We start from the raw sequence: 14,702 nt of genomic DNA on the forward strand, positions 1-14,702 counted from the left end.
ATATAGATGTGGGATATATTTGCCCTGGAGGCAAGATTGTGGCAGAGAATCAGGCTCTGAACTGTGAGCTGGGCTGCTCATAGGTAAGAGATGAAGAAGCAGGTGTTGTTACCTGTTTAAACCACATTTAAATTTCACAAGACATCATTTAAACATCAAAGTAAATTTTAATAAATAAAAACATAATATTTTCAAGAGGAACTTCTAAGACTGATTTTATGTACAAACCTGGTGAGCACTCAGAGATTATTTGATCAATACAATGCTTATAATAAGTATCAAAATAGGAAATTAGATGAGTATGCAATTTCTTAGTTAATAAAGTTCTAGAAAAATGGACTAGGAATTAAATTTGATGATAATGATTAAATATGCTCTTGCTATCTGCTTATGGTTTCTTCAACACTGGCAGGAAGTGTATCATGGTATATTTAGATATTAGCAAAGTCTTGGCCAAACTTGAAAATGCATGAAAAATACAATCTTCTGATCACTAAGCTGATCACTAAGTTCCTTGGTGTCTTAGTTACTGTTCTGCTGTTATGAATAAACAACATGACCAAGGAACTCAAATAAAAGAAAGCATTTCATTGGGGACTTGCTTACATTTTCAGAGGGTTAATACATTTCCATCATGGTATGAAGCTTGGTGGAAGGCAGGAGGGCTAACATGGGACTGAAAGCTTGCATTCTGATTCACAGGTAGCAAGCAGAGTGACCATAAGTCTAACCTCAAAGCCTACTTCCAACTACCAATAAGGCCACACTTCCTCTAAGAAGTCCACACCTCCCAATCCTTTCCAAATAGGGGACTGAACATGTAGATTTATGAGCCTGTAGGGGCCATTTTCATTCAAACCACCACACTTGGCATTACCTACACTGAGTAGAGGAACAAATATGAAATCTAAGTGTGTATAAGGGTCTCCTAGAGGGAATCACAGTTGTAACAGGATAGGGCTATTGTCTATTTGATTGTTAAACACTGGACAAGGAATGATGGACTGAATAGTTAGCAAATCTAGAGAGTATTCAAAGAATAAAAACATGCTGAGGTATCTTTTGTAGTCCTGAGAGAAGAAATCTGCACTATCGGACATTAAGAGTTGAGTTCTTTTGAAGAATATTATGGTAGCTATAATAGGTATCCACTGATATTCTTTCATCCTTGTTGCTTTTGTTGAGTTCCACTACTTGAAGGTTTCTGTCAGACATGGGAGCTGATCACACACCTGCGAGTCATTCTGATGTAGCAAGGAAATAAATGCCTAAAAGTGGGCATTAGGGAACGATTGATGGATAGATGAGAATTTTGTTTTGCATGATTTTAGAACTTCATCTCTTGTGCTGGAATGAAGTTGTAATTTAACTTACATGTACTTCTAATCACACAGTTCTTTTAACAAATGCCTTTCCTTTCCTAATACATCTTCCACTTCTCACTGCCTTTTCCAATAAACGACAGCCCAATCTATGTCTCAGAACATGATTCCTATACATGGTTAAACACTCCTATACATGGTTCTCTTACAAAAAGTTCTAAGCTTTGGGCCAACTCAGTTTCTCTTTGCATATGGAAGGATTGCTGCTCAAGTTTATACATGGGAATTTTCTAATTTGGGTCATGGAAGTCTGTTCTCTCAGGGACAAAGCTTCATGCAGATGGACAATACAGAAGGGTGTTCATATCTAATTCTGAGAACCTTTCAAGAAAAATCCTTCCATGAGATATCTCATAGGTAAGCAGTCTATTTTCAATTTCGATAAAGATGTTTATGGAGGAAAAATATACAATTTAATATCCATAGAGATTTAATAGATTTCTACCAAATTAAACACTTCAAATAAGACACTCAATTATGCTGGGCAAGGAAGCTCATGTTAGATAAACACTGGATGCCAGAGAGGAAAAGAACAGCAAATAATACCAGGCCATTATGAGAAGATCCCTCACTGCAGACACCATCTCTAATTGAGCAACAAGACTAAGGTAATAAAAATAGAAAGGTACATATTGGACTTTTCAGATCCCCACTAAGCTTCATCTATATACCGTTATCACAATTAAATGGTAACACAATAACAATAATCTCCTTGGATAACTCTGGCAACTAGCAACTAATATTAATGAACTAATATTAACCCAACCTAAAAGCAATATGGCAATATGGAAACAATTTGATGATACTCAAGGAGCTCCACAGTGTAAAGAAAGATCTGTGAATTGAGTGTGGAGGCTCAAGTCCTGGTCTGTCACTTGTGAGTTATTGGATGCTAACTGTCAACCTCCCTCCAATTTCCACCATTAAAATGAAGAAAGCAGAAATTCTTTTTTAGGGTAACTTCCATGATTACAGCACAAGAAACCACCAGAAACAGTGGTTACTTCAAAGAACTTTCCTCCATGGTTCAAATTGTAAGTGATTCGGAGTATGCTACAGAGCAACATACACAAGAAGGTAAATACAAACTTATAAAGATAGACATTCTGAGAAGAGAGCTACCAGATGAAGGTCAAAAGATACAAGCAACATCAGTCTTGTTAATATAATGTATTTCAAGATTGACAGAACTAGAATAATTCAGATATATATTCCTTCTCCTGGATAAAGCTCATGTCAGCATTTCATATCTCAGACTTTCATCTTCTCATTTTACTTTGCAAATTACCCTTGTGTTGCCTTATTCTTTATTTGGATAATTGATTATTTTTGGGGGGGTAGCTTTTGGGATCCAAAAGCAAGGCAGAAATACTGAGTTTCTATCTCTTCTAACTCTGTAGTTCAACTCGGACTATAATTTTACAGTTTCTTCCCAAGGTTTTTGGGTGACACTTCTTTCTTCCATCAGTATTTCTGAATGAAATAATAGAAATATGACCAAATGTCAGATTGCATGGAAACATTTTAATTACCACCAACTAGCATAGAACTTAGAAACTGATTTAGATTAGACAGTCTTTTCACATATCCCCAAGGTAAGATTTCTTGCTTATAAAAGTGCTAATAAAGCTATATTGCTTTAAGGTGTAATGGTATATTTCTTAACTTCTTTTGAACAGAAATTTTAAATGGGATAAACAATGAAAAAGGACAGGCAAAATAATCTGCATGCAGAAGATATAAGGCTGACAGATTGGTTACCACCTCCGCAGACCACGCCCTCCAGGTCTTCACAGCGGCGGTCATCACACTCGCAGGTCTTTCCATACACCCTGCTGTCTCCTGGAGGGTAACAAGTACATCTGCCACATTCACATTTGCCTACAAGATATCCAAAGAGAGCAGGGTTAGGAGTGTCAGTCTCAGAAGGGCCTTCAGAGAAACAAGCATGTTCAAAACTCAGATCTCCTGAAGTGTCCAATGAATGCTTTTCCCATCTTCTCTACAACACGCTGAAGGTCAACACACAAATGCTAAGAAACCTGGAAGTGCAAAGGACAGTGGCTGGCTCAGAAGCTGGCTACACTTGTTAGGCTACTTTTGTTTCAATTAATCAGGAGGGATAATTCCATGATGAAACTACTTAATAATTGAGTTTGAATGTACTTTAAATTAAAATGATTGCAACAAAGTATATATAATTTACATAAAATATTCATATATGATCAGTATATATTTCACTTAATTTAACATAATTTGGTTATTTAAAAATTCTTTTAATTGGATGTGGAGCTTCTCATGAGAAAAAAAATCATGTTTATATTTTCGTTTGGTAACTTAGTGATTATTTGTGGCCAATTCCCTAGTTCATAAAATTCTTTTAAAATGGAACAAACATTAAAACCCATTACCTCCAAAGTTGTATTATATTTAGCCTAAAAACCTCAAAGCACAAACATTACAGAATGAGTTTGGCTCATGTTTAGGGAAGATCTCAGCTAGTGAGATGATATTTGCTATCATTGTTTTTTTTCAGTTGTACCTAGATGCCAAACACCTATTCCTTGCATTGTCCCGGGTTTTTTTGTTTGTTTGTTTGTTTGTTTTTTGTTTTATAGTACCACACATTTACTAGTACATTATACCTTTTTGACTAGACAAGAAAAATCATTGAAGTTAAGTAGTTGCTCATGGTGAACCAACTAGTTAAGATTAGAATCAAATTTACATCCATTCTCACTAACCTTAAAGCTTATTCACCTATCTATTAAGTTATATTATATCTTAATATAGCATCATGAGACCACATGGGAAGAAATTTCCTTTTGTCTGAAAAATTGAAACAGTTTGCCAGAAATTCATCTGAGTGACAGTGCTTCAAGACATCTGTTACTCCCAGTCATTAGCCCAACCATCATAATTACACTCCCACTGACATGATCCTATGATGCTTCAGAGCTGGCCCTGCAAATGCTGTTACTGCACTTGTATCTTGTTAAAGAAATTTGGCATTGGTGATGATGGAGGGATGAAAAATAGTATTTAGAGTCATACAGTCTCAGAGCTGAAATTACAGATGATCTAATGCAGTGATTCAGTCTCTCTGGCAGGAAGGATGAGACCAGTGTCCCCTTAGAATACTCTGAATAATGAGATACTTTCAATCCAGTGTTTTGTTTTTGTTTTTGTTTTTGTTTTTCTGGCTTTCGAACAACTCTTTCTGCTTGAGGATAGCTCCAACTTCAGCAACAGAGAAGGGTCTCTTCCTGAATGACAGTCCTTCCTCTTGGCCCTTGTGGCCAGAATGGAGAATGGAAATGCAGAAAACCTCTTGCTAGAGTTCTGATTCTCAAGGATGAATGCAAAGGTTTAGGCTCCTAGAAGAAACAGAGCTCAGCACAGATCACAGCACCAGCAACTTCTATCCTGGCTGTTACTGCCTTCCCAGGCTGTTGCAGAGACTGATGATTCAAGTAAGTTCTGAACCAGAACTCTTTATAAAATCTTTTGTCCCATTAATGAAGCACATAATCAATGGAGGCTGTGCCCTGAAGACACAGAAACCACTAGTGTACCTTGCTTTTTCCTACTCTTGTACTTTCTGCCATTGCCTCTGCAGAATTCCACCAATGGCAAGAAGTCAGTGGAAATCTGAGCTCTGTGAAACCATCTTTCCTTTTTTTTATTGTTTGTTTGTTTGCTTGTTTGTTTGTTTGTTTGAGGCAGGGTTTTTCTGTGTAGCTTTGAGCCTTTCCTGGAACTCATTCTCTAACCCAGGCTGGCCTTGAACTCACAGAGATCCTCCTGCCTCTGCCTCCCTGCCCGAGTAGTGGGATTAAAGGCGTGCTCCACCACTGCCTGGCCGAAACCATCTTTTTACTCATGCTTGGTTACACGGCAGAATTGCTTCTTGTCTCTCATCTATTAACTCTTCACTACTAAAGCACCAAGTAGAATTTTATACTAGATCATTAGTGCCTAAATCCTATCAAAACAGCGAGATCTTCCCAGTCCAAACTACCAGTGAGTTTTTGATCCTGTTGGGAGTTAGAAATGGTCTCAGCTACTGAAGTAGAAAGACAATATGTCAATTTATTGTCTTAATTGAAAAAAAAGTTGAATTTAATCTACTTCTTTTATTTAAGAAATTATATAATTTTATGCATTGTTCTAAATTTTTGAAGATATGAATGTGGTTTCACAAATTACTAGAAAAGGAGAATGATAGCATATATGTATAGTGCTAATACATTCTATTTTGTGATATATGGTCAATGAAAATCAATTCTCGTTTCTTATCTCTATCCAGAAATGTCCCTTCTGTCTTTCTTGATGTTTTCATTCTAACTCTCTCTTTATTCTTGGTATTTTCTTCTACTTTTATCTTTATTCTTTCTTATTCTCTCATTCTTGATATTTTCTTTCTTCTCTGTCTTTTTTCCCTTATAGCTATATACCCAGCAAAATCTTTCAAGCAATATAAAAATTACAATATGTGGTTACATTCTATTTTTCAAGTGAATGATTACAATGAATACAAGTAAAAAACAGCATGCTATCCATATCCCTTATATGATTAAATATTTTACGTATTGCAGGTGAAAAACAAATTATCCCCAAGAGCCCACATACATTCCGACCCAAGCAACTTGTTATAGATTAAAAGAGTGTAAGCAAGCAAGTTATTTTTCTCAGTCAGTTCTTTTACTGGCAGGCTGCATACTGCCGTTACAAATAAAGAATCAATCACTTTATTACTTATCTTGAAAGGTAATCTTATAAGGAATCTTAAAGGAATCAAAAACCGAAACGAGCTGGAGAGATGACTCAGTCATTAAAGGCTGGGTTCACAAACCTAAACTTCTATACAGGAAAAACAATCAGTGGGCTTTACTTTAAATCTTTAGTGTGCATACTCACTAATCAATAGTATTACATATCAGGAGATTGAGGACAGAAATGGATACAAGCAATTAATAATTTTCTTTGATCACTAGCCAATTCTACCAAGGAAAGTATGTTAACTAGTAACAAATGGGCTGCTTTGTATTTTTTACCATAACCTAATTAATCTATAACTCATTCTTGTGAACTTTAGATCATTTTTTAGGGTTTTTCATTTCAAAGCTATTATCAAAATATCTGATCTACCCTGTAGTTATTTTAAGGCTTTGTTTCAGCTATGATGCACTCCGAAACCTGTGAATATATCTCCCAACATTGATTAAAAGAATTTAAGCTAGCTAGGCTACTGGAAGTCAGTTGTTTTTCTTAATCATTAACCTAAGCCACAGATTATACGGCTCCTCAATAGAAACTCATGTGTTCTATCTGTGTGACACTTCTTTGTTTATATTTATCCTCTACTTTTTCAGGTAGGGGCAACATTTTATTCTATCTTTACCTATGCTAATTTTTCCACTAAACTAACCTCTATCATAATCCATTACTATGTTTATTAAAATCACCCAATCATCAAAATCCTGTTTAAACTAACACTATTATTGTATAAAATCGTTGCTTCAGTTAACCAGTACAGCTGAGAAGGAAATCATCTTCATAATAATCCATGAGTAAAAATGTTCAGTGGAACAGGATATTTCCATGAGATAAACACACTACATTACAGGCAATGGGGATCTCTTCACACCTATTCATACCATGCCAGATACTAGAGAAAGATGGCAGCAGCAAACATGTGAAGGCATAGCAGAAGCAAAAGACATTCTGGAGTGTGTGGTCTCAGGTCCTTGCCTGTCTGAGAATCACCCATCAGGGATTTTCCTCGTGGTGGGCTGACACCTCCAAATATTTTTCAATTCAGTTCTACATATCAGCCACGGATTCCCTTGTTCTCCCCCTCCCACCCTCTCCCCTTCCCCCCAGCCCACCCCCATTCCCACCACCTCCAGATCAAGGCCACCCCCGAGGACTGAGATTGACCTGATAGACTCAGTCCAGGCAGGTCCAGTCCCCTCCTCCCAGGCCGAGCCAGCCAAACAACCCTGCATAAGCCCCAGGTTTCAAACAGCCAACTCATGCAATGACCACAGGACCCGGTCCCACTGCCTGGATGCCTCCCAAACAGATCAAGCCAATTAACTGTCTCACCCATTCAGAGGGCCTGATCCAGTTGGGGGCCCCTCAGCCATTGGTTCATAGTTCATGTGTTTCCATTCGTTTGGCTATTTGTCCCTGTGCTTTATTCAACCTTGGTCTCAAAAATTCTCGTTCATATAAACCCTCCTCTTTCTCACTAATTGGACTCCCGGAGCTCCACCCAGGGCCTAGTCGTGGATCTCTGCATCCAGATCCCTCAGTCATTAGATGGGGTTTCTAGCATGACAATTAGGGTGTTTGGCCATCCCATCACCAGAGTAGGTCAGTTTGGGCTGTCTCTCGACCATTGCCAGCAGTCTATTGTGGGGGTATCTTTGTGGATTTCTATGGGCCTCTCTAGCACTTTGCTTCTTCCTATTCTCATGTGGTCTTCATTTACCATGGTCTCCTATTCCTTGTTCTCCCTCTCTGTTCTTGATCCAGCTGGGATCTCCCACTCCCCAAGCTCTCTTTCCCTTGACCCTCGCCTTTCATTACCCCCACTCATGTCCAGGCTGTTCATGTAGATCTCATCCATTTCTCTGTCATTGGGCGATCCTCGTGTCTTTCTTGGGGTCCTGTTTTCCAGGTAGCCTCCCTGGTGATGTGAGTAGCAGTCCACCTTTAATCCCAGCACACGGGAGGCCGAGCCAGACGGATCTCTGTGAGTTCAAGGCCAGCCTGGGCTACCAAGTAAGTTCCAGGAAAGGCACAAAGCTACACAGAGAAACCCTGTCTCGAAAAACAAAACCAAAACCAAAAACACCTCCAACTTTCATTGCCATCTGCTGCTCCTCTGACATGGTCACCAGCAGGCATCATAATTGCTAAGCTGTCTTTCTAGCGTACAGTACCATAAAAACCTTCAAAGCAAGAAGTCACCTGTAAAATCACACATACAGTTTGATGTTATCTTTTCCAAACAAACAAGTCTGAACACTGCAGTACTTAAGAACATAGACTTAGGAGGAAAACTTGAAGGAAACCACACATGTGATTACTGTAAAGGAAAGAATATCATTTTCACAGGGGAAGAATTATGCTCCTAGGGAACAGAGGGAAGAGACTCACTAGAATGGAGGCACTATTTATTTCTAGACCTAAGTATATAATTATAATAACTCGCAATGCCTTAAGTAAATATCATATATATATATGTATATATATATATATATATATATATATATATATATATATATGATGGGCTTAAGATGTCATTTTAAAATTCAAAATATTTACTTTTATTTTATGCATATGACTGTTTGCCTGCATGTATGTATGTTTAAAACATGTGGACTTGGTGCCTATGAATGCCAGAAAATGCCATCAGATCTTCTGGAGCTAGATATATAGATGGTTGTGATCTGCCATGTGGGAGCTCAGAACCAAACACAGATCCTCTGTATAAATAACAAGTGATATTAACCATTAACCATAGATCCATTTCTCTAGCCCTTAGTATGTTATTTAAAAGTAAGTTTGATATAACATGAGTCACCAAAAATTGTTTCTTTTTTTAAATTTATCATTTTTTATTAAATTTTTAAAATTTATTTTACATACCAACCACAGTTTCCCCTCTCCCTCTCTCCCCATTCCCTCCTTCTATGTCTCATTTACCCACCCCCATCTACTCCTCCTCTATTCAGAAAGGGTAGGCCTCCCATGGGAGTCAACAAAGCATGGATATAAAGTTGAGGCAAGACCAAGCTCCTCCCCTGCATCAAGGCTAGGGGAGGCATCCCAGCATGGGGAACAGGTTCCAAAAAGCCAACTCATAGATGAGGCACAGGTCCTGATCCCACTGCTAGGGGCTCCACAAGCAGATCAAGCTACACAACTGTTACCCACATGCAGAGGGCCTAGGTTGGTGGCATGCAGGCTCCCTATCTGTTGCTCCAGAGTCCATGAGCTCCTACTAGCTCAGGTCAGCTGTATCTGTGGATTCCCCCATCATGATCTTGACCCCTTTTGCTCTTACAATCCCTTCTCCCTCTCTTCAACAGGACTCTCAGAGCTCAGCCCAGTGCTTGGCCATGGATATCTGCACCTGATTCCATCAGTTACTGGATGAAGGCTCTCTGGTGACAATGAGTAGTCACCAATCTGATTACAGGAGAAGATCAGTTCAAGCACCCTTTCCACTAAATTTACCTGGTACCAGGTTTCTCCCTAACCCCCAAAAGGTCCCCTCTCTCAAGTTATCTCTCTTATTACTCTCCCACTCTGTCCCACCCCCACCTCAACCATTGGGATCCTTTATGTTCCCATCCCTCCATCCACTCTCCTCTATTCTACCTTAAGTTTACTCAGTAGATATCATCTATTTACCCTTCCCAGGGAAATCCATGCGTCCTTCTTAGAGTCCTCCTTGTTACTTAGCTTTTCTGGTGCTGTGTATTGTAGCCTGATTATCTTTATTGAACATCCTTTAACTAAATCAATTAATCCAGTAGATTCAGAATTTAAATTCAAAAGTTTGAATCACAAAATATTGAAAGAAAAATATGATGGAGTTTGCCTAAATATTAGATGAAAAAGGCTGTTCCAAACATGATGCCCAAAACAGATATGTAAAGTACTAATAAATTTGATTTTTTTTAAAAGCTAGGCAGTCCTGGTGCACACCTTTAATCCTAGTGCTTGGGAGACAGAGGCAAGTGGATCCCTATGAGTTCAAGGCCATCCTGGTCTACGAAGAGAGTTCCAGGACAGCTAAGGCTATGCAGAGAAATCCTGTTTCAAAACAAACAAACAAACAAAGAAAGAAAAAGTCACTACTTAATTTTTGTAAAGCAAAACATAGCATAAGCAAATAAGTTGTTAAAGCACACACTAAATAAACACCCTTCTAGGTAAACATTAAGTATATTACTTATATAAATGTACATATATGTGTGTGTGCATGTGTGCATATATATATATACAGTATGTGATTTCATGAATATATATATATATATATGTATATATATATATATATATGACCAAATATAAATGATGGTTAACAAAAAGGAACATTCACAGCAGATACAAGTCACACTGATTAAAATGGAGAATAGAGGGCTGTCTGGAAATATTGTTGTTGAAAAGTTCATCTCTGGTAGAAGTTAATAGTCTAAAACTTTCATAACGCTATGTGAAATTATGAAGGCAATTTTTGTTTCTTGGTCTATATGTCCCTCATCTTTTCTTCCTTCTCTGTGACTCCCTTTAATTTTCTGTTCCTTCCTTGCTCTTGTAGCAATTGTCCCCTGCACCCACACACCTGTGCATTCAAAGCCCATGCAACATCTACTCCACATTTCACATGGCAATGTTTGTATGATGAACAGTAACTTCCTTAAAACACTATGGCATGCATATTCTTATTTAACAATAGGCTCAACAAGACTCAACACTCTTGAATATCAGTATGTATGTAATCAGCTCTGTAGCTGAAAGTTTTTCTTTATGATAAGGGATAAGATAGATATAAAACCTTAGACTCACAAATACAGGATAGATAGAATATCTTCTTTAATTTTGACAATTACAAATAGACTAGATATTGTAACTGTAATTCTTGCTGGATAACTGTTTGCTATATGTAATTTTACTACATTAAAGTTAAAACCTTCCTTTTTGAAAAAAAAAAGAAAAGGAGAAGTGCTGTGGATATCTCTCCTTATGAAGTAAATGTGTTGCTCTGATTGGTTAATAAATAAAGTGTTGATTGGCCAGTAGCCAGGCAGGAAGTATAGGTGGGATAAGCAGAGAAGGAGAATTCTGGGAAGAGGAAGGCTGAGTGAGCAGACACCAGCCCACCATCCAAGGAGCAGCATGTTAATGGCACAGAGGTAAAGCCACAAAAAATGTGGCAACATATAGATTAACGGACATGGGCTGAGTTTAAATATAGGAGCTAGTCAGTTGTAGGACTGAGCTAATGACTGAGAAGTTTTAATTAATATAAGGCTGTGTGTGTTTACTTGGGTCCCAGCAGTTGCAGGACTGGCAGATGAGAGAGATTTGTCCTGACCATGGGGCCATGAGAGTCAGGCAGGACTAGAAAAATTTCAGCTACATTGCTCTGTTGTTCGGTCAACACACAATAGAAATATTAATTATCATGTCGGCTACTGAAGACACAATATTAAGAAGGATGTTTAAATGCCATTAATAACCAGAGAATAAAGATAAAAATATATGAATAAGCATAATCTACAGAGATAGCAAAAGGTTCTAGTAATGCAGGGTTGAGCTTTATAGTGTTGAGCTTTACAGTGTTCCCTACAATGGGAGTTTACGGGCACTTGTGAGTCCCTCAACATGGGAACTGGAACTTAGGTCCTCTGGAAGAACAGTCACACTCTTAACTTTTAAGTAGGGCTGAATTTTGATCTTGGCATATCTGCCAGGAAATATAGTTGTATAGAAGAATAAGGTAAACCTCATTCATTATCATTTCCATAATGGGGATAATACTAATGCACATTGCCCAGAAATATTGTAAAAGCTAAAAGGGTATAATGGAAACAAAGAGCATTTCCAAGTATCTGTGTCCAATAGATGTTACACAAACATCACACATTATCATTATATTACAATATCATTACCATTGCATATATCTTTAATAATAAAACATTTTGGGGCATATATTATATATTTCAATTAGTTGAATAAAATTTGTTCACTTCCTTTCTCACTTAATTCTTCAATTAAACCAACCAAAATGTGTACTTCCTGCTCTAGAATGAGATTATTTAAGAAGAGCCCCTTTATACTAACTGTACCTGCCACGATGGTCACAGCAGGCACACTGTCTATGACCTTATTTTTCTCCTTTTATAAAATTGTGTAAACTGTGCTTGCAGTACATGTTCAATGGTTGGAGAGTAATTAGAGACTCACATAAAACAGAGAAGAGATTAGCAGTTTACTAACACAGTCCTGCTTTGCCTAAAATAATAGGTTTACCATAGCAACCTGATTGCACTAGAAAAAAAAGTGCCTGCCAAATGCATCCTAAGTTCCCTTGAAATTTCTATGGGAAGAAATTAAGCATTTGAGAACTATAATATTCTGTACTGTTTCATCTAAGCATAATTTTTTTTCTGGGAGAATAAAATAGTCCTGCCTCAGAGATTTGAAGATGAAACAGTACCTTTGCCTTCCATTTCAAAACAAGAAGAAAAAACTCTTTGAATACCACCCACATTGACATCACACATCAATTTTTACACAAGGAAGATTACTCCTGATTTTAAAGTACAAATAATGGCAATCCTTCTATTTGAACATTCATTCTTAGAATAAGATAATGAAGTTGCCATGGAATCGTGGGAAGAAATTAGATATCTGAATAAATGCTGTACTAATAGGATATTCTCTGTCTTCCCTACAGTCTCTAAAATTCAAAAGTGGAAAGGAGTAACAAGCCTTACTCATGTCTAATGGTTTTCCAAGGCATCAAGAAAAACATCACAGGAGTATCATCTAGCCCCCCAAAGGATTTTATATCATTATTTCAACCTTTCATAATTTCTAAAACTAAAATAAAATATTATTCAAACCTCATTTTCTTTCTAATACAAACCTTAGCTATTGGATAGAAATTTCTCACTCATACAAAGGTACCTCAAAATCTGCAAATGCAAGGTTAAAATGTCAGGGAATGATTAAGTCAGGAAATATTTAATCAGGAAGTATAGCTCACAATGATGTAACCCATAAAATTAAAATTAGAACTGTTAATGCCCAGAAGTAGTGCTCTGCTCACCACAGGACAGATGCCACTTTGTCAGTCGAGAGGCAAGGCAGTGGTAGAGAAGAGCCTTTTCACAATAGTCTAGCTGTGTGGAAGACAGCTAGAATTTAAGGGTTGTTTATGCAAAAGATGGATGAATGCCAATGCCGGTTGGAGGAGGATATCTCACAGGTGGTGGTGTGTAACCAAATGATAAGTATATGATCCTAGTCACAAAGCCATGAGATGTTCCTCAGTTTTGTTAATTTCTAGAACATAGTTTGCCCATGTGTGATATCTGACAAGTTACACATACTAAAGAATGGACAGGTTCCAGATTGCAGAGAACCCTTTGCTGATTACCAAACTCATCAGAATGAAAATTGCACAATTAATAAGACAAAAAAAAAACATGCCTCAGCCGTTTATTATGAAAGGCATAAATCAAAGCAGGCAAATCATTGTCATGTACAGTGTCTGGTCTGTATCATTGCTCAGGGTCAGAATATTCTTCTTAGTTGGTACAGACCTTTGGAGAATGACTCTTTTCAGGGTTAAGGTTTTAGGTGTCAACACACAGGAGTTGTTTGCAATTCCTGACTTCTCTTTGACACCAGTGATTCAGCACACACAAGTGTAGTTTAGCATAACTGTGGTATTGTATTCCCCCAAATATTGTGCATGCTATTAAACTTATCTGGGGTCAGAGACAGAACAGCCACAATATTAAACATAGAGGATAGGCAGTGGTAGCACACGCCTTTAATCCTAGCATTCTAGAGGCAGAAATCCATGTGTTCAAGGATACAGCCAGGCATGGTGAGTCATCACACCTTTAATCCCAGAAAGCGAGCCTTTAATCCCAGGGAGTGGTAGTAGAAAGCAGAAAGGTATATAAGGCATGAGGACCAGAAACTAGAAGCATTTGGTATTGGGGAAAATTATAAAGGCCACTCCACGTAGTTAAAAGGAAGATTTATTTAGTGGATGACTTACAAATGAAGGAATAGATAGGTTGTGGGGGGTCTGGGGAAGGTGTATCGCAATCCAGCTGTGTTCTCTGGAGCTCTGCTCGGTCAACCTCCACCGTCCAGGGTCCAGGAACAGAGAGAGCGCACAGAGAGAGCGCTGGCCCATCCAGCTCTCGGGTTTCCAGCGCCTCCCCTTGCCCTGCCTCGTAGGCGTGACAGTTGCCAGAGTCTCAATGGGGGTTGGAACTTCCAGATCCAAGCTGGAATGGCTACCCACTACATCTCCTCCTTTTTGTCTAAATAAGAAGGTTCTAAACTAATACAAGACTATATACAAAGGAATGGTTATCAAATATTGTCCAGAAATAATGAGGGATAATGACCTAGATAAGATGTAACTACAACCAATGCAAACAATATCAAGCAAGAAACACATACTAAAATCTAGATTTTTGAAACTTATTACAATGCTCTTCCTGTTTACTTATATAATATTATATCCTTCTGAGGTTTTTGATGTGGTTG

The 14,702-nt window shown here is 37.9% G+C and overlaps 1 protein-coding gene across 1 annotated transcript in view; it reads right to left on the bottom strand.

Annotated features, from left to right (window-relative positions):
- Positions 1-14,702, bottom strand: part of Itgbl1 (integrin subunit beta like 1) — a 245,340-nt gene that overhangs the window by 21,964 nt on the left and 208,674 nt on the right. Inside the window, exon 8 of the mRNA XM_028868297.2 lies at positions 3,147-3,263. Coding sequence (XP_028724130.1) covers positions 3,147-3,263 — 117 coding nt within the window. The remainder of the gene's footprint in view (positions 1-3,146; positions 3,264-14,702) is intronic.

Source organism: Peromyscus leucopus, chromosome 9 (assembly GCF_004664715.2).
Source record: "Peromyscus leucopus breed LL Stock chromosome 9, UCI_PerLeu_2.1, whole genome shotgun sequence".
Classification (NCBI taxonomy): Eukaryota; Metazoa; Chordata; class Mammalia; order Rodentia; family Cricetidae; genus Peromyscus; species Peromyscus leucopus.